This window comes from Lycium barbarum, chromosome 1, assembly GCF_019175385.1.
Source record: "Lycium barbarum isolate Lr01 chromosome 1, ASM1917538v2, whole genome shotgun sequence".
NCBI classification, from domain to species: Eukaryota; Viridiplantae; Streptophyta; class Magnoliopsida; order Solanales; family Solanaceae; genus Lycium; species Lycium barbarum.
The window spans coordinates 48,557,906-48,578,756 of NC_083337.1; the positions used below are offsets into that span (position 1 = coordinate 48,557,906).

The following is a 20,851-nucleotide window of genomic DNA, read 5'->3' on the forward strand; positions in this document are numbered from 1 at the left end:
TCAAACAGAAATAGAGGAAAATCCTAAGGAACCAAGTGCAAGATTGGTCCCTGAACAGATTCTCCAGTAGACTAGCCGGTGGTGTCGCCTGCGAAGTGAATAACCAGAATGTAATAGAGAGAGAAAGGGAAAACCAATTTCAATATCAATTCACAATCTATCCATTACAAGCCCTAATTACCCTATTTATTTATTTATACAAAGAATATAGCTAATTACAATATAGCCCCTTGTCCATGTGCAAGTCACATGATACTTTATTTGGCTCGTCACAAAAATACAACCATGAGTAACAATATGTGAACAACTTTTTCTTCCAAGAAGAACATACAAATGGAAGGTAGCATACAAAACAACCTTAAACTCATTTGGTGGAGATGTCAATAACCCAAAGCACAAGTTCAAGAAGTATTGCTTGATTTCTAATTAATCGTCCAATTTCATTGATTTAGCCAAAGGGAACAAAAAGAAACCACAGAAATTATGGACCCCGGGTTGGACCAAAGCAGAAACAGCCACCAGCTTGATCTTCAGGTATCATTCCTCCTCCTTTGCTCATATTAATTGCTTCTAATAATCTTACTACCTCGTCCATTTCAGGTCGCTTTTGTGGATTTACATCCCAGCATTTCTTCATGACGTGCGATAGAGAACTTGGACAACATCGGGGAATTTCTGGTCGCAAGTTCTGCAAGAATAAGGTTTTAATAAAGTGAATCATTTAGGAGAACGCAAACCATTTGTGGCTTTTGGACCAAACACTACGAAAGGTGGCAATATGTAAATGATCAAAGCATATTAGCAGTAAGCCGAAAGGAATCACTATAACAACTGAACCTCAAGAAAAAAACAAATTATTGTTCTAGTATCAAAGAATGTGTAGTTAAACCAGCATGTCATGGACCTAATAATAGCAGAAGGAAGCAACCACTCCTTAGAAAAAACTCCAAGTTACACGTTGAACCATCCATCCAAGACTGATTGGCATTTGAACAAATGTAGGGACATGAATTTTCTACTTGGATATTCAGGTTACTTAAACAAGTGTAGACACTTGTGTATACGGTAAAAACCGGGTATATGTTAAACTGGTGGGACCGAAGGCCGAGGGAAGAAAAGGACAAGAACGTGCATAAAGGCTCCCATTCTAAACCGGGGAAACGGTTGGACCGGAGCAAAGGAAGGTCGTCATTTGGTCCGGTTCGTCCATGACCGGTTGTTCGAGGCCGTATGCCCGTTTGGTCATGCCCGGTGGTCCGGGAGATCCGTTGCGCGACTGCCACGCGTCGATAACGTCATGCTGTGTTCAACTGCCAATCGTACAGGTGTCAGACCGTACGGTCTACCTAATCCAACCTGCTCCAACTCAGAACCTTTTTTTTATTCTATTATTTTTTATGTTGTATGAAGCCCATGGGGCAACATTATAAATAGGGGGCATGGTCCTCCTTTTAGGTTGTTGGCTTTTTCATATCAAGAACACTTTGTAATAGCAAACTATATATAAGAATCTCTCTCATATCAGATTTCGATCCATATTTGCTGTGCTTTATCTCTTACGTTTTCTAAATCAAATAACACTTATTTGCTAGTAGATACTCGAGTCTAGAGCAAACCACTGGCCATCAATTGCTCCTTGTAGCATAGTCACATATTACTTTTCTCTACCAAATAATTTCAAGATATAACCACATATCCTATACCTCACCTACAATTTTAATTGATTATCCAAAGCCGAGGTAAACAGTTTGGCGCCCACCGTGGGGCTAGGATAATAGTGGTCTTTTATCTTGATCTCTACCTTACCTATCCAAATCAAACACACCTTCTGTTCGTGTCTGAAAAAACGAACTAAATGGCTGATAGTGGGCAATCTGATCAAGTCAACAACAACGAAATTGTGACCGAAAACGAAGGAAGCGGTCCACGAGGACCACCAAACCCCGCTGATCCTAACCCCGTTAATTCGAGGGAGGGCCTCAACCGTCAAAACACCGTGGACCAGGAGAATGCCACCTTACCGGCCAATGATCCTCTAAATACCCACAATTCTGTTACTTTGTCCCGGGCACAGGACCGGAAAGAAACGGGAACACCTAATGATAATATTGACTTACGTTTAATTTTTGAAATGTTGCAGGAGCAGAGGACGGCGATTGCCGAACAGGGAATCGCAATAGCCCGGTTGCAAAACGGAGGAGATACAACGACCCCGGAAAAAATGAGCGGTGTTGCTGAACCCAGAAGGGAGGAGGCACGCGTTATCGAGAGCGATGGATCCGGAGCTGGATCTTCCACCGAGGTTCTGAAAATGCTCGAGACTTTGACAAAGCGGGTAGACTCGACCGAAAAGAGGGTCGAAACATACAACTCTCGGGTGGATCAAATACCGGGGGCTCCACCTTTACTGAAGGGGTCGGATTCGAAGAGGTACATTCAAAGGCCTTTTCCTCCGAGTGCAGCCCCGAAATTAATCCCGAAGAGGTTTAAAATGCCGGATATCCAGAAATATGACGGCACAACGGACCCGCACGAACACGTGACCTCATACACATGCGCCATAAAAGGCAATGATATGGAAGAGGACGAAATTGAATCGGTATTGCTGAAAAAGTTCGGGGAAACCTTGTCAAAAGGAGCATTGACATGGTACGACCATCTACCCGAACATTCGATCACTTCTTTCGAAATGCTCGCTGATGCCTTCATCAAAGTTCACGTCGGTGCCAAAAAGGTGCAGGCCCGTAAGGCCGATATTTTCCGTATAACTCAAAGAGACGATGAGTTACTGCGTGAGTTCGTCAACCGATTCCAAAGGGAACGGATGGAACTCCCCTCGGTTCCAGAAGAATGGCCTCACAAGCTTTCACTAAGGGGCTCAATATTCTAAGTTCAACAGCTTCATTCAAATTGAAAGAAAGCCTGCTGGAATACGAGGCTGTGACATGGGCTGATGTCCATAACCGATATGAGTCGAAGATTTGAGTGGAGGATGATCAATTCGAGCCCTCCTCCCCGGGGCCAATAAATGTGAATAAAAGTTTTGAGAGACCAAGGAAGGGTTACGAAACAAAGGACGAATCGTCGAAGGAAAGGTATCGGCTATACTCCCATTCGAAGAAGCAAAGTTTTAGGTCGGAAAAATCAAGGGTGAGCCCAGGCCGTTTCTCCGGTCGGGGTAGTAAACGGGTCGAGCGCCCATCGAACAGCCGAGGTCTCTCATTCGGGAGCGATGCCGGAAGCTCTGCCGGCAACAAAGACTCACCAAAGATATCAGAGTACAACTTCAACGTCAGTACCTCGGGTCTCATCTCGGCCATCGGTCGTGTCCCGGATGTAAGATGGCCGAGACCTCTAAGGTCGGATCCGGGCCAACGGGACCCGAGCATTGTGTGTGAATACCATGGAACCCATAGTCACAGAACCGAGGATTGTCGCCAGTTGAGAGAGGAGGTAGCCCGGTTACTGAAGAACTGTCATCTCCGAGAACTGCTGAGTGAACGAGCCAAAAGTCACTACAAGGAAAGGGAGGCTCATCGAAGGGCCGAGCCGGTAGAACCCCAGCATACAATCAACATAATAGTTGGGGGGATCGATGCCCCCCGGGGGCCGGTAATGAAACGGGCCAAGGTTTCTTTTGTTCGTGAGAAGCGCATCTGAGATCATTTACCCGAGGGTTCTATCTCCTTCAGCCACGAGGACGCAGAGGGCATCATTCAACCTCACAATGATGCATTGGTAATTTCTGTACTTATCTTTAAAACTAAGGTTAAACGTATTTTGATTGACCCAGGTAGCTCGGCCAACATCATCCGGTGGAGAGTGGTTGAATAGCTAGGGCTGCTCGATTAGATCGTACCGGTAGCCCGGGTACTCAGCGGGTTCCACATGGAGAGCGAAACCACAAAGGGAGAGATCTCATTGCCCGTGAACGTCGATGGCACCATTCAGCAAACGGTGTTCTCTATGATCGTAGGGGACATGAAGTATAACGCATTACTAGGCAGACCCTGGATACACAGCATGAGGGCCGTGCCCTCGACACTCCATCAGCTGCTGAAATTCCCCACCCCGGAAGGGATAAAAACCATCTGAGGTGAACAACCCGCTGCAAGGGAGATGTTCGCAGTTGAGGAAGCAGCACCTCGGCCCAAAGAATCGGCTCAGAAGGAGGAAGATCTAACCGGAGGAGAGGATACCAAATAGCAATCAAAGCACACCGGGTCGATCCAAGGTATGAAGGGGATGATTTCGATGTACCCAGATCGTTTGTCATGCCGGATGACTCGGATGCGACCAAGTCGACTGTAGAGGAGCTGGAGCAGATCATCTTGTTCGAGTACCTACCGGACAGAAAGGTATACCTGGGCACGGGGCTGACCCCAGAGCTCAGGAACGAGTTAATTGAATTTCTTCGAGCTAACGCAGATTGCTTCGCATGGTCCCATATAGATATGACAGGTATATCACCAGAAGTAGCAGCTCACAAGCTTAGCTTGGATGGAAGGTTTCCCCCGGTGAAGCAGAAGAGAAGGCCCATGGCGGAAGCAAAACACGCCTTTGTAAAAGACGAGGTAACAAAGCTTTTTAAAATAAATTCTATCCGGGAGGTAAAGTACCCGGATTGGCTGGCTAACGTGGTAGTGGTGCCCAAGAAAGGTAATAAATTTCGAATGTGTGTTGATTACAAGGATTTAAATAAAGCATGCCCGAAGGATTCATTTCCATTGCCTCACATCGATAGAATGATCAATGCTACGGCCGGGCATGAGATGTTAAGTTTTCTCGATGCTTACTCCGGGTATAACCAAATTCGGATGCACCCGGAGGATCAAGAGAAAACATCCTTCATTACCCGGTACGGGACTTACTGTTATAATGTCATGCCTTTTGGCCTAAAAAATGCCGGTGCAACGTACCAACGCCTAGTTAATGAGATGCTCGAAGAACAAATAGGAAAAACAATAGAAGTTTATATTGACGACATGGTTGTTAAGTCCTTGGAAACAGAGGACCATTTAAAGCATTTGCAGGAAACCTTCGATGTGCTCCGCAAGTATAACATGAAGCTTAACCCGGAAAAATGCGCCTTCGGTGTCTAGTCTGGTAAATTTTTGGGTTTCATGGTGTCAAACCGGGGTATTGAAATCAACCCGGACAAGATCAAGGCCATCAAGGATATCGAAGTAGTGAATAACGTCAAAGGAGTATAGAGGCTCACCGGAAGGATAGCGGCGTTGCGTCGCTTCATATCTGTTACACCTCGGAAAAAAATCCTCCATTGTTTTCCAAGTGAATGGACCCGCGAGGAGTACGAGTATTCGATATTTTCATGAGTAACAAATAACATTTGACGACCCTAAGTAAGATTCCGAAGGCAATTGCAATAAGAGATAGGTTATGCTCCATAATGAATATTTATAGGTTTTGGAAATGTGAAAAGTTGCAGGCTTGCATTCTGGCCAGTTGGTCGTAAAGTGAAATACGGACCGTAAAGTGGTATAAGGTCCGTAAAATGCCATGTCGTATTTTGGCTTCCAAAACTTCAACTTTCTGCCAAATGATCAAATGGTTAAATACGACCTGAAATATGGACCGTAAAGTGGTTTACGGCCCGTAAACCGTGATCGTAAATCACCATGTTTCAGCCTGAGTTTCTGGTTCTGATATGATTAAACACGACCACGAAGGACGGTCCGTAAACTGGAATACGGACCGTAAACCAAGTTTACGACCACTGTGTTGTTCATTTAAGATCAGATTTTGGGTTATTAAATAAGGGACCAAGTTTATTATTTCATTTCCACTTCACACCCTTTCTCTCTAAAACATCTCTCTACATATATTCCACAAGAATTCAAGGATGTTTGATGATCAAAAACATTAAACAAGTGAATCAAGTGTAAGTAAACCCATTAAGGATCATTCAAGTCAAGAAATCTCATAGAGATAAACTAGGGTTTTTGCTCAAGTGGAGTATTATCAACTAAAGCTTGTTCCTACAACATCTAAGGTAAGATTTATGGTAATTATATGTTGTTTAAGGTATTCGAGAGTTAAAATGCTTGGACATTAGATGAGTATAGGAAAATGGGTCATTAATGATGAATAGTGACATTTTGAGAAATAGTTTAAATTGAGTTATGAGTCTTGATGTATTGTGATGTAAATGTGCTATAAATGATGTTGAGAACATGAGATGAGCAATGTACATGAATGGACATAGTTGTGTGTTATAGCCATTGATATGAGTAATTGAAAGTAAGTCTAGAAATGTGGATAATGTGGGTGAATAATGATTATTGTTATGGTATTGTGAATGCACTATTGACGTTTGGGAGTTAATATACGCTATGGAGGAATGTCGTATAAATAAAGGAGATGCTGTTCGATTTTCTCTAGCTTTAGCCATGTGTACTAGTTGTCGATTCTAATGATAGTATGACTTTAATGAAGGTAGAAACGCTAGCATTGGAGAAGAAAGCGCAAGTGGTAAATAGTTGAACGGAAAGGTATGTAAGGCTAACCCTTCTTTCATAAGGCATGGTTCTTTGGCCAAACATCTAAATCTTCCATAAGTCTATGTGGTCTCATAAACGATTCGATCTTCCGAGCCATTAAGCTCACGATTCTTGATATGCTACGATTGTACTAAGTTCCTCATATGACGAGTAAGCCTATAAAGATAAGTATGATGAATGATGGAAATAGCGATAATGGTATTGATGACGACAATAATGGTAATAGCGATGATGATAACGATGACGATGATGATAGTAATGATAACAGTAAAGATGCTTATGAGCTATATGTATGTATGCCTTGTATGGCTACTATGAAACACCGAGCTTATATGGCCGGGTAGTATATGTATAGAGGTATATGTATGTATGTTTACGTAACGCGCCCACACCACTGCAGTTGGGTATGGATGACACTGAGCCTTGGTAGGTCCAAGTACGTTTAACACTGAGCCTTGGTTGGCCAGGTATGTATGATCACCGAGCCTAGCTATGGTCGGGTACGTGAAACACCGAACCTTCGGGGTCGGGTATGTTATGTAAATGATATGATTATGTATATGATATGGATAAGTATGAAAACGAATATGATATGATATGAATATGAATAAGGGCATGTATACGAATACGAGCACAAATATGGTACGGGTACTATTATGGAGTACGGATAACGATGTATGTACACAAATACTTATTAGAAATGGAAAGTTCCTATGAAAGGCAAGTAAATGCATATGACGATGATATTGCCATCTCTCATCCTATGCTATTTCTTATGTTGCTATTTATGCTTCTATATTGATATTGATCATGCTTTACATACTCAGTACATTCTTCGTACTGACGTCCTTTTGTTTGTGGACGCTGCGTCATGCCCGCAGGTGCACAGGGAGACAGGCTTGATCCATAGCTGCTTTCTCAGAGATTACATAGCAGAGCTCCATTTCATTCGGAGTCATAGCTTTTGAGTACTTATTCTTTTGTGTACATAATTATGGGCATAACGGGGTCCTGTCCCGCTCATGTGATATGTTATACTCTTCTTAGAGGCTCATAGTCACGTGTATATGGTTAGATATGTCTGGCCTTGTCGGCCTATATTTTGTATATCATTTGACAGCCTTGTCGGCTCATGTACGTTGATGTGGCATAAATGCCGAATATAGTATAAAGGCATTGTCATCCAATGAGACTAGTGTGATTGATGAATAGAAATGTATGTTAACTTATGTGGCTCACCTAGATGTAAGCATAAGTGTAAGTTAAGGGGCGCCCGGGTGGGCTAGCACCGGGTGCTCGTCGCGGCCCTCTAGACGGGTCGTGACAATATCGAGGTCTTCGGACAAGAGTCATCGTTTCTTCTCCTTACTAAGGAAGAAGAACGACTTCGCTTGGACACCGGAGTGCCAAAAAGCTTTACAAGAATTGAAGAGGTACTTGTCTAGCCCCCCGCTGCTGCACACACCGAAAGCGGACGAGCCGTTTTTTCTCTACCTTGCTGTCTCCGAAGTAGCGGTAAGTGGCGTTTTGGTCCGAGAAGAATCAGGTACACAATTCCCTATCTATTACGTGAGTAGAACTTTGGGGGATGCGGAGACCCGTTATCCCCATTTGGAAAAATTGGCATTGGCATTGGCATTGGTAAGCGTTTCCAGAAAGCTCAAGCCTTACTTTCAATGCCATTCAATATGTGTAGTAACTACTTACCCTCTGAAAAACATCATGCATAAACCGGAATTATCGGGTAGATTAACTAAATGGGCTGTAGAAATTAGCGGGTATGATATCGAGTAGAAACCTCGAACGGCCATCAAATCCCAGATCTTGGCTGACTTCGTGGCAGATTTTACCCCGGCTATGGTCCCCGAGATCAAGAAAGAGCTTTTGCTGACCTCGGGAAAGGCCTCGGGCATTTGGTCTTTACATACGGATGGGGCCTCGAACCTCAAAGGTTCCGGGCTAGGGATCATCCTTAGAACCACGGTCGGGGATGCCATTCGACAGTCCATTAGAACTGCTAAATTGACTAACAATGAAGCCGAGTATGAGGCTATGATTGCAAGTTTTGAATTGGCCCGAAGTATGGGGGCCAAAATAATTAAGGCAAAGTGCAATTCGCTTTTGGTCGTAAACCAGGTGAACGGCGTCTTCGAGGTCAAGGACGAGCGGATGCAGAGATACCTTGAAAAAACCCAAGTGATACTACATCGATTTAAAGAATGGACCATGCAGCACATACCGAGGGAGCAGAATAGCGAGGTCGATGTGTTAGCAAATTTGGGATCCTCGGTCGAAGGGGAGGAAATCAACCCCGAGGCAACGGTGCACTTGTTAAACACGACAATAGAAAGCGGACACGCCGAAGTAAACACAATGGGTTTAACTTGGGATTGGTGCAACAAGTACACTGACTACTTGCGTGATGGGAAGCTCCCGAGTGACCCAAAAGAATCACGGTCATTAAAGACCAAGGCGCCGCGTTTCTGCTTGGTAGACGGCCAATTGTATCGGCGGTCTTTCTTCGGACTCCTGGCCAAGTGTCTGGGTCCCGGAGAGACGGATTATGTAATGAGAGAGGTGCACGAAGGAACCTACGTCAATCACTCCGGTGCTGATGCTCAGGTCCGAAATATTATCAGGACCGGTTATTATTGGAACCGGATGGAGAAAGACTCAAAGAATTTTTTCCGTAAATGCGACGGGTGTCAGAGGCATGCTCCGCTGATTCATCAGCCCGGGGAGTTGTTGCATTCGGTGGTGTCACCCTGGCCTTTCATGAAATGGGGAATGGACATCGTCGGTCCATTACCATGGGCACCAAGTAAAGCCCGTTTATTTTGTTTATGACTGATTATTTCTCCAAATGGGTTGAAGCGCAGGCCTTTGAAAAAATCAGAGAAAAGGAGGTCATTGACTTCATATGGGATCACATCATCTGTCGTTTCGGCATCCCCGCCGAGATAACTTGTGATAACGGGCCCCAGTTCGTGGGTGGAAAAGTCAACAAATTCCTCGAAGGGTTGAAGATCAAGAAAATTGTATCAACTCCGTATCACCCGTGTGCAAACGGACAGGCGGAATCCATGAACAAAACAATAATCCAAAATCTGAGGAAAAGACTTGAAGCATCAAAGCATCATTGGAGAGAAATATTACCGGAGGTATTGTGAGCTTACAGAACCACATCGAAATCGAGCACTGGGGAGACTCCTTTCTCGTTGGTCTACGGGGCTGAAGCTCTTATCCCCGTAGAAGTTGGTGAACCGACCCTCCGGTTCCGATATACGACCGAGGAGTCAAGCGAGGAGGCCATGGCCGTAAGACTCGACCTCACGGACGAGCTTCACGAAAACGCGTTGGTCCGTATTGTAGCCCAGAAACAGAGGATAGAAAGGTACTACAATCGGAGAGCCAATTTTCATCATTTCCAAATAGGGGACTTGGTGCTCCGAAAAGTTACCTTGAACACCAAGAATCCCAACGAAGGAAAACTGGGTCCGAACTGGGAAGGACCTTACAGGATAACCGAGGTAACGGGTAAAGGATCATACCAGCTGGAGTCCATGGATGGGCAACAGCTGCGCAATAACTGGAATGTGGCTCATCTGAAAAGATACTACTGCTGAGGTAAAAATACCCCATGTTTCTCTATTTTTGACCTTTCTTTTTTGCAGGAAGCCGAGTACCAGGCAAAGAAAAGAATCCAAATCTGAAAACACATGTTGCACTCTTTTCCTTAGTACGGTTTTGTCCCAAAATGGGTTTTCCGACAAGGTTTTTAATGAGGCAACAAGTACAATGTGTTACTTGACAAATATAAAGGGCAAACGCCCTGTTTCTCGGGGTCACACCCAACGAATGGGGACTTAACAGCACTCACCCGATCTTACAGCTCGGCCAAGAGCTAGGGGACTATCACACCCACTCCGGAGGCCTCCCTCAACAAATAACACCGAGCCAAAAACGTTAGGTTCCAATGTAAGGACCAAACGATCAAAATGAATCGTGTCCACCAAGTGTTTGCTACGGCAAAAGCAAGGCCGGACCTTCTGCTATAGGTTTCGGTGTAAGGACCAAATGATCAAAATGAATCGTGTCCATTTAGTACTTGCTACGGCAAAAGCAGAAGGGAACAAAATTCTCATGTATACAAACAATTTGCAATGCAAAATGATCTAAAGTTTGGATAGCAATATCTCGGTTATCTTCCTGTTAAAAGACTTTACCCCGGTGATAACCGCCGTGTTTCGGCACTACTTCATTCACACACCCTGTACCGGGCACTATGGTCGAAATTCGACAAAGGCGACAAGGTCATAGCGAACCGAGACAAAATCGTTAAAAAATTCGACTAAGGCAACGAGATCATAGCGATCCTATCGAAATTTTCTAACTTCCCCAAACGGGGACTGTTACGTGAAAATTCAGCCAAGGCTGAGATTTGGGTGCCCGAAGGAATACCGACCCTAAAATATTGCCGAAAAATCCCGACCCTAAGGAAATTCCTATCGTGATTCGGAGGCGCCTAAATTCACAAAGCATTAGGTAAGTCCTACGGGCACAGTGAACTAATGACTACGAGTCAGCTTGTCCGTAAAATGGACCAATAATTCGGACAAGAATAATAGCGAACATTCAAACGAAGGAACAAGAGAGATGTATTTTTCATATATACAAGGGGTGTTTTTACATCAAAAAACCTAAGTCCTACAAAGGCAAAAAATAAAATAAAGATGAAAGCCAAGTACAGGCCCTAATCTACCCGGAATGGCTGGAGCCGGAACGTTCGGACACTGTCCGCTCAGAGTCATCGGAGTCAGAACCGAGAGCATCCTTAGCCTCTCCCTCGACCCTTTTGGCCTCAGCAATAAGGGTCGGAAGATCAGTAAAGCCATGCTCAGCTTGCTCGAGGGTGATCCTCCGAGATTTCCATTTCTCGTACTCGGCAACAATAGTGGCTTGAGCCTCGGCGACTTCCACGCTCTTCAGAGCTTCTTCCAAATCGGCCTCGGCCTTGGCTAACCTTGCCTCCAGAGCATCCCGAGCCTCTCTAAGAACATTCTGCATTTGGATGGCTGATTGAAGCTCGGCCTGGAGAGTGTCATTTGCATCAGCCGTCTCCTTAAGCTCGTTTTTTAGATCATCACGCATCCGGGCCCTTATCTCCGCCTTCTCCTCGAACACCCTTGCACGCTCTTGATATCGGGCACTCTCGGATTCGAGCAGCCGATTCCTCTCGGCCAAGCTCGCAGCATCCGATTTCACCAAGTCCACCTCCTCCCGGAGTTGGGAGAGGGTGGTTTCGAGCTCGCCAAGCCTCGAGGAAATCTGAGTGTTGTCTCGGTTAAGGCCGATCTTGTCAGCTTCGAGACTCCGATTATATTCGGCCATCGCAGCCAGCTCACTCCTTAACTGACGGTTCTCGGCCTTCGCTGTGTCAAGCTCGGGTCGGAGGTTGGAAAGAGCGACTGCTCGGTTCAACTCATCCTCCTTCTCCTGAAGGAGGTGCAGATATTTCTCCGTTTCCCGGCCCTGGGCATCCAGTTGGCCCCTAAGATCGTCCATCTCTTGTTGGGCGCGGATGAAGGCTTCATTGTCGAGCACCACACTCTGCAAATGAAGCAAGTTAAAAACTTGAACAAAACAAGGCTAAAATTCTCAGTGAAATTATGCAAGGACGGCTAAATAATCTTACCCGATTGCCTGCATGCATACCCTCGTTAATGAGGCACTGCCAAGAGACCCCGATCATCTTCCGCTTGTTCGAATCCGAGACAAGAGGCCGCAGATAGCTCGCCACACCCACCAGGCGAGAAAGAAAGCTGTAGTCCTCGGGGACAGTGACCATAACCAATTTTGTTCTCCTCGGCTCCACGCTTGGGGCCGAAAAGATACTCACCAAGCTGTCCCTGGCCCCAGATTCGGAGGTCCGGCTGGCCGACCTCGTGGCCCGAGGGATCGGGAGATGCCCGAATCCTGCAGCTTCGCCGGTAGCGGGAGGATTGCCCAAGAACATATCCTCAAATTCGTCAGGCCTCGGAGCCGGAGTAGAGGAACTTGGAGCAGCCTCAGTATCTTCAGCAAAGGTCGGGGGCTCCGTAGTTACAGCAAGCTCATGCTCGGGTGTCAGGTGAACGTCAATGGGGACTTCCATCTCCGGGACCGGCTCAGTCCTTCGACCGACTTCAGCAGCGGCCGCCTCCTCGGGCCTTCTTGTCCTTTGCAGGGGCGCTTCTTCAGAAGAAGTTTCACCTGAAATGTCGACGAAATCAATCGACCTTAGAGGAGCCGGAGAAAGAATTTCTTCCGCACCTGTGTGTGAAACCGGCACCAAAAGTCCTCCGCCAGCAGAAGGAAGGGGTGGAACGGAGACAGCCTCCTCCGGGATCGGAGCCACGGCAGCATCGGCCTCGACTCTCCGAACAATAATGTCGGGCTCTATTTCATCCCGTAGGGTCCGAGTGACGCTCCTCGCCCTCTTCTTCGACTTTTGCCCTTTATCCGAGGGCCTTTTCCTCTTGGCGGCAGCAGCAGCAGCAAGGGCATGAGATGCACCCGCTGAGTCAAACTCGGGTGTCGACGTTGTGGGTTCGGCTGCCGACTCCGGCCTGGGATCCACCGAGCCTTTGGGTAAACCTGAAAGTCAAAAACGCAGTGAATATGGATAGTAGAAGGTGTAATGAACACATGAAGGAACAAAATACTACCATGGTTCTGGGCGACCCATCGGCCACGTGACAGGTGCCCCCACGTCCGGTTATCGTGAACATGTTGGCTAAGAAGTGCAGTGACCCATTCGCTCAGGTTCCGGACGACTGGAGGAATATACCCATTGGCTGACACGAATAAGAAAAACGGTGAGAAAGTGGGATCAGAATTTAACGAAACATACAAAAGCAATCACTTAAGGGTTCAGACTTACACTTGTTGTTCCACTTCTCCGAGAAGGGCATGTAATTGGCCGGAATGATGTCCTCGGTCCTCACTCGGACATATCGCTCCAACCAGCCCCTGTCTCTGTCCTCGTCCATTTTCGAGAAAAATGGATTCCGGCTACGCTTGGCGAGTTTTATTACGCCGCCCTGGAACAACCTCGAGGAGTATAAGCGTATCAGGTAGGCCAGCGTGAGCTCCTTCCCGGCATTGTTGGCCAGCAACCGGAGACATGCCACGACCCTCCAAACGATCGGGTCAATCTGTGCCAAGGTCACATCATAGGTCCGGCACATGTCCAGAATGACCGGATCAATCAGAGGGTTGAGCTTGAGGGTGAAAGGGTAAGTATAGACATACAAGTAGCCCTCCCGATGGTCGGTGACTGACTCATCGGGCTCGGGGGCAAAAACTCGGACCGGACGATTGCCCCATCCACAGTCAGACCGGACCAGATCAAGTTTATCCTCGGTAATGGAGGAGGGGTATCGTCTCACATCATACCCTCTGTCGGACACCGAGGAAGGTTTTTCGACCTCTAAGTCTTTGTTAAAATTGGTTTTGGCCGGTATAATGTCCGAGGCCGTGGGCTCGAAGGAGCCCTTTGCCTTAGAAAGGGAAGTAGCCTCGGTTCCCGGAGACGAAACCGAGGGAATATCATAGGAAGTGGTTTCAGACATTTGGAAATATGAAAAGAAGAGGTTGAGTGGATTCAAAAAAGAAGGTAAAAGAGCAAAGGAAACAGTCAAAAAAGTTCAAAAATGGCAAAAGCAACAGGAGGAAACAGCAACAGGCGAGAATGACGAGCGGAGAAGGTGGCGGTATCGATTCTTTTCACGTAGTACAAGCAGCAGATCAACAAGAACTGAGTTTTTTAGATGATTATGAGTAGAGATATAGAATGTGTAAAAGGCAGAAAACTTGAAGCAGAAAGGTTAATCGAAGAGGTAAAATGTTCAAATGAAGAGATGAAAGAGCCTTATATAGGCATGGGACTGTGACAGTTACGATTCCCCGGCCAGTCCAGGAGCGCCACGTGTCCCCATAATTAATGAGGAATGACTTGAAACGACGTGCGTGCGGCAGTTGTCAGAGCAGACCATCCGGGACGGGACACGTGGCCGATGACAGAAGAACGTGGTGCAACTGTTCCCGCCAAAAACGAAGCGATAACAAGGGACAAAGGGAGTCACCGGTTTAGTGATTCATCCACTCCCCGTCACTCCGACAAATCTACGATCCAGGAAGTGTGGGGTCTATCTGTATACGGTAAAAACCGGGTATATGTTAAACCGGTGGGACCGAAGGCCGAGGGGAGAAAGGGACAAGAACGTGCATAAAGGCTCCCATTCTGAACTGGGGAAACGGTTGGACCGGAGCAAAGGAAGGTCGTCATTTGGTCCGGTTCGTCCATGACCGGTTGTTCGAGGCCGTATGCCCGTTTGGTCGTGGCCGGTGGTCCGGGAGATCCGTTGCGCGGCTGCCACGTGTCGATAACGTCCTGCTGTGTTCAACTGCCAATCGTACAGGTGTCAGACCGTACGGTCTACCTAATCCAACCTGCTCCAACTCAGAATCTTTTCTTTATTCTATTATTTTTTATGTTGTATGAAGCTCATGGGGCAACACTATAAATAGGGGGCATGGTCCTCCTTTTAGGTTGTTGGCTTTTTCATATCAAGAACACTTTGTAATAGCAAACTATATATAAAAATCTCTCTCATATCAGATTTCGGTCCATATTTGCTGTGCTTTATCTCTTACGTTTTCTAAATCAAATAACACTTATTTGCTAGTAGATACTCGAGTCTAAAGCAAACCACTGGTCATTAATTGCTCCTTGTAGCATAGTCACATATTACTTTTCTCTACCAAATAAGATCAAGATATAACCACATATCATATACCTCACCTACAATTTTAATTGATTATCCAAATCCAGGGTAAACAACTTGGATTTAAAGAAATTAAATACTATAATAAGAACACATCATATCGAGTCAAGTTCCAAAAAAAAAGCCACTATATCAGTAACTATACAGTTTTACAACTGTCACTTGCAAAGTATAATAGGAAATTTACAAAGCAATATTCTTGACTTCTTGAGATTTGACAAGTAAAGTTCTATCCCTGGTTTTTACTCAAGATCTGAAAGATACATAAAGAAGAACCTTCATAGGACCTCATTTTATGTAATATAAAAGTACTTGAAAGCCTATTGGAGCGATGCATATAGACATTTGACCCCTCGTCAAAGACCGCTTCAGACAACAACACTCTGCTTTATGCATAACTCAACAGAAGCAAGAACGAATTAAAAAATACAGGGAAATAATGGTGTGAACAGGATAAAATTCGGAAGCAGTCGAACCTGTCTGACAACTGCAGAAGAAACTTCAGCAAAGCTAAGATCTGGATATGGAAGATCACAGCAATAAATCTCCCATAAGCAAATACCAAAGCTGTATACATCACATTTTCTGTTATAGGGCTTGCCATCAAGTACCTAAACGACGTACCCAGTTAGTCTCCTTAAGTAGTACATCAGAAGAATTGGATTTTCTGTGGATACAAAAGATTACTTGCAAAAAAAAAAAAAAGTTGTAGATATCAAACACCACAAGTAAAAGAGAGGGTGGACTAACAATGATATGACATGACATGATGCTATCATGTCAAACATTCATAGCAAATCATACATTTCTAGTAAAAGAATATGTATACCTCTGGAGCCATATATCCAAGAGTTCCAGTTTCACCAGTCATGTCCCGAGGATTTTGCGCTTCAACACGAGCAACTCCAAAATCAGCAATTTTTAGAGTTCTATCTGTATCCAACAACATATTTTCAGCTTTCACATCACGATGTACAATCTTTTCCGAATGCAAATAGCTCAACCTACAAAATCAAGAGGGAAACAAACATCATCCACTATAATGACCAACTCAATAATGTTAGACAAAGACATCTTACCCCCTAGACAGATCCAAAGCAAGTTGAATGACAATCTTAAAGGCTAGTTTCTTTTTCCTGTTTTTGAACAAGTGATTTTTCAATGTTCCTCCATGGAGGAATTCCACAAGTACACAACAAGCCCGAGAAGGAAGTGTGGTGTAGCCCTCAGAAGGATTCTTTGAAGGAATCTTAAGATTTGAAGTTCCCATAGAAGCACCAACAAACTGAAAATGAAAATGATAATCAAATATAATTTTGCATTAGTAACTTAATGAGATAATAATAACGTACCAAATATGAAATTATGAACATGTGTTAAGTTACAATTGCTGCAGTAGGTTGATATTTAATTGTTGAAAAGCACACAATAAAGAAGAATATATGTACTTTGGTAACATTTGGATGGTCAAGCTTTTGCCAAACAGTGACCTCCTGCTTAAATGATGCCCGCAAAGCAAGAGTTTCCGCAGCAGTGGTCATGCCATCCTCTCCCCAATCCAACAGCTTCACTGCACAAATAATATTACACAATAAAGTCTACAATTGGTGTTGCAACAATTCCACTAAAAGATGTTGGAGAATTTGCAATATCTTCATTGACGGATCACATCAAGAACTAACACACTCAAAATCATTAGATCCAAGATAGCACAATCACCGATCCTTTAGAATAAAGTTCTGTCAAATGCCATATCCCAAATTCCTCCAAATGTATTTCACTCGATTTGTCAAGTAAAACTATCGTCCTATCCATCTTTAACTCAATTTTTTTTTTTAATGGTAAAAGTTTCTTTTAACTCAAAGTTCATTTCAAAACGTTTTTCATTTTTGGTTCCTAAGTTCATTTCAAATATCATATGCTCATCATTATTGTAGACGGTCGGAGCTCAGAGGCGATGGTGATGAAAAGTTATGAGTGGGTGTCGGTTCATTCATGGTGGTGGAGTAGTTTTCTAGACTTTTCAACTTTCCTTTTGTTGTTTTGTTTGTTTCTGTTGGACAATTTATTATATGAATAAAATATCCCCAGTAAGTGATTACTCAGTGGTTTGCTAAAAAAAAAATATGCTCATCATTAAGAATGTCATTATGGTGCTATATGATCTTAAAAATATGATACCTTTCACCCTAAATGTACAGCTTGTGACTATAAACATACAAAAAAGGATTGCAGTTTCTCAACTTTTTCCCTTTCTTTTTCACTTCGCTCTTTTTTGAGTGGGTGGATTCAAACCTCCCAACTGCATGAGCGCTCCATAGACACTATATAACCAATTGCAGTTGTGACGTGTACATATCTCAATTAGAACACTCTCAGGGATATTGCATATAGACATTTTTGCCTTTTTTCCTTTTTATGCAAGGATTGCATATTGACTTCTCTGAAGCATTTAATGCCAAAGTAGAAAATTATAAGACTAAAACGATTACTTGCGAAAAGTATCTTCAGTGAGAAATATCCTAAAACTCTTGACGTACCAAAAAAACTTTTAAACATGCTCATGTGCAAAGAAATCTCGTACATTAAGATATTGGCTTAAGCCACATTGTAATGCTGGAACAATTTAGAGTTTCCCTTCTTCTCCTTTTTATTTATTTAGCTTTTTGTACCTACACACTGTGGAAACAAGAAAAACTATACCCACCTTTGCTACTTTATGTTTGATTTCCACCCAACAAACCCCTCACCCCAACAATAACAACTGTCTCACTCTCAAGCTAGTTTGGGGCAACTATATCAATTCTTACTATCAATTTGCTCCACTCTGACCCGTTTTCTTTCAATAAAACCCATTCCCATTAAGAAAAAAGGGAGAAAGGGTTTCTTCACTGTCAATGTATAGATCCTAATAAACGGTGGTGTAAGTAACCATGAATTAAAGAACTTGCAAGCCAAACATCTTGTTCAATGCTTCAAGCTTCTGGTGAGATCTCCGTAAATTATACTCCAATCGGAAAGAACTCCAAGAAGTTTCATTGATGCAACCAAAAGACAAAGCTACACATCGATCAGGAAGAACTTTTTATTACTTTTTTTATTACTTAGGCATTCCGTCAGTATTTGATAAAACAACTAAAATCTTGGAAAGCTTGACTTAGTCAATTGTAGATGCAAATTTTGTACACAAGAGTACTGGAAAGGATCTTGTCATCGTCATCAATCAAATAAATTAAGAAGAATTGGCAAATTGTATCATAAAAGGTTCGACTATAAAAAACATGGAGCTTAGTCTAGTTAATAGCCAATGTCAAATAATACTTTTAAAGGAACAGATATATCACCAACCACAACAATGATACAAAACCGGTGACATGATCCTATAATTCTGTATGAAAACATGTAGTAAAGGAACAATCTATTTCTGAGAAAGGCGTGTGTGTGTGTTACCTGCAACATCTTGATTGTCATAGGTACCTCGATAAACAGTACCATAGGTTCCCTGAGCTACAAGATACCTTATTTCCAACTTTGAAGGATCAATTTCCCACACTTCCTTCGGCCTTTGCATTTCCTTCTCCACATTGCTTGACCAAACTCTACTCAAGTGCTTCTCCAATTGAACATCCAAACTTTTCAAATCAATTTTATCCGCCCGGAATATCATATCATTGCTACTTCTCCCCATATTCTTTTCATCAATAGTTCCTAAGCCCTTCAATTTATAATCCTCAACTGTAGATACCTCCATCCACTTAGCAATATCCACAAACCTTCAAATATCGATGAATCAAGAATTCAATTACAATAAAAATTATTGGTACTGTCTAAAGATTAATCAAAACAGATATAAAGAAGCTTGAAATAGCTCACCACAAAAAAAGGTGTCTTTCAGACAGGGAATAATATGCTAAAAAATATGCTTGAAAGGGTCAAGGAATGTAATAAGTGAACAATTTCTTTGATAGGAAATTCCAACAAGCAACCAACTCAGTCAATTCCATATAAAATTCATTTCCACATTTGACCTGAAACCATTGACAAATTATTGTCAAAGGAAGAAGCACTGAACAATTCAAAGAAAATTAATTAAATACTGATTTTATCTCTCTGAAAGACCTAACATTCTTTTACCAACAACCATCCCTTGATTGAAATTTAAAACCCAAGAATCATAAATTATTGTAAAGAAAAACAAAAAGGTTTAAATAAGTGTCCTTTAACCAACATCCAAAGACATGGACTTTAAAAAATACTAGGTAGTCAGAATTTATGTGATATAATTTGACTAAGTTCAAAGTTTAAGAAAATTTAAAATATATATATTTTTTTTTTGATAAAAAACTAAAAAAAAAAATGCATCTCAAAGGAGGAGTATATATTTAAGAAAGTAAGGGGGCAATACCTGTTTGAATCAGAGAAGGAAAAGCCGTATACAGAAAAAGATATAATTAGCCATAAGCAGAAAGACTTGTAACGTTTTTGTATTCTTAGGATAATATTTTGCAGAAGGAAAATGTTTGGGAAGTGGGAATATTTGTTTGTGGAGGGGTGTTGAGAGGAGAGAGAAAAGCGCGGGGTTTGCCTAGAAATGTATTCTATTCAATGTGACAGCTTCACCCCATCCCAACAATTGTACTCTTCCGTGCAAATCCTTACACCTAAACTACTTTTAACACCGAAACTCTTCTTCGTATAGAAAACATAACTACTGACCACTCTTATAAAATGATTATAACCTGTTTGGTCATGCATTTCGGGAGCCAAAATTGCTTCTTCTTCTTTTTTTCCAAAAAAAATTATTTTTATAAAATGAGGTGTTTAACTAAGTTTTTGAAAGAAAACAATAAGTTTTTGAAAAAAAACAAGTGTTTTTTTGGAAAGAATCTATTTTTCATAAGCTAAAAAATATACTCCCTCCGTCCCAATTTATACTAGGATTAACCTATTTGGGGAGTCAATTAAATCTTTCTTTGACTACAGTTTTCTCCAACTCTTTTCATATACTGTGAATTATCAACTATGCAAACTTATAATACTTTTTATGTACTTTTTAAACATGTAAATTTTATTATAAATTGCTCGAAAAATCTATGTTTGAATTTGAATCAAAGAGAGCCGTTTGACTCATAAATAGGTCAATCCTCATATAAATTGGGACGGATGGAGTAATTTTTTTCAAAAGAATTTTTGAGAATATGTTATATTTTAAAATTAAATATTTACATCTTTATACTTTGAAATTTCTACACAAATATGATGACTTAGTTATAAATCAACCCTTATATTTTAAAGTTAAATATTTGCAGGCCTTATGTTATGGAAAATTGGAAATCCATAATCCTACACAAAGATAATGACTAAGCTATAATATACCCCACGTATTTAGAAATCGAACACTTAAACCCCTATATTATACTGTTTTCAAACTTGTACTATCTTCTTTCCATAGCTGAAATAATATTGATATGTTATTGGGTTCGGCTAATGAGTTGAATTTAG

At 42.7% G+C, this 20,851-nt stretch overlaps 1 protein-coding gene across 2 annotated transcripts; it reads right to left on the reverse strand.

Moving 5' to 3' along the window:
- Positions 1-113: 113 nt before the first annotated feature.
- LOC132635408 (serine/threonine-protein kinase STY13-like) lies at positions 114-20,043 on the reverse strand. Of its 2 annotated transcripts, XM_060351786.1 has the most exons (8): positions 19,755-20,043; positions 19,223-19,377; positions 18,800-19,122; positions 16,798-16,919; positions 16,429-16,634; positions 16,179-16,353; positions 15,826-15,960; positions 114-688 (listed from the first exon to the last, which is right to left on the reverse strand). In XM_060351786.1, the coding sequence occupies exons 3-8, from the start codon at positions 19,098-19,100 to the stop codon at positions 482-484; spliced, it is 1,146 nt and encodes a 381-aa protein (XP_060207769.1). In that variant the 5' UTR covers positions 19,101-19,122; positions 19,223-19,377; positions 19,755-20,043; the 3' UTR covers positions 114-481. The 2 variants fall into 2 exon arrangements, with proteins under 2 accessions (XP_060207769.1, XP_060207776.1); XM_060351793.1 differs by lacking the exon at positions 19,223-19,377.
- Between the last annotated feature and the right edge of the window lie 808 nt (positions 20,044-20,851).

What these genes read in the sequence shown, in the direction of transcription:
- LOC132635408 (XM_060351793.1), bottom strand. Translation starts at nt 19,100, where the DNA reads ATGGAGGTATCTACAGTTGAGGATTATAAATTGAAGGGCTTAGGAACT. An exon ending in ACCATCCAAATGTTACCAAA is followed by an intron (nt 16,635 to 16,797) that starts GTACATATATTC and finishes TTTCATTTTCAG; the next exon opens with TTTGTTGGTGCTTCTATGGG. An exon ending in CTTCTGCAGTTGTCAGACAG is followed by an intron (nt 689 to 15,825) that starts GTTCGACTGCTT and finishes TTATTCTTGCAG; the next exon opens with AACTTGCGACCAGAAATTCC.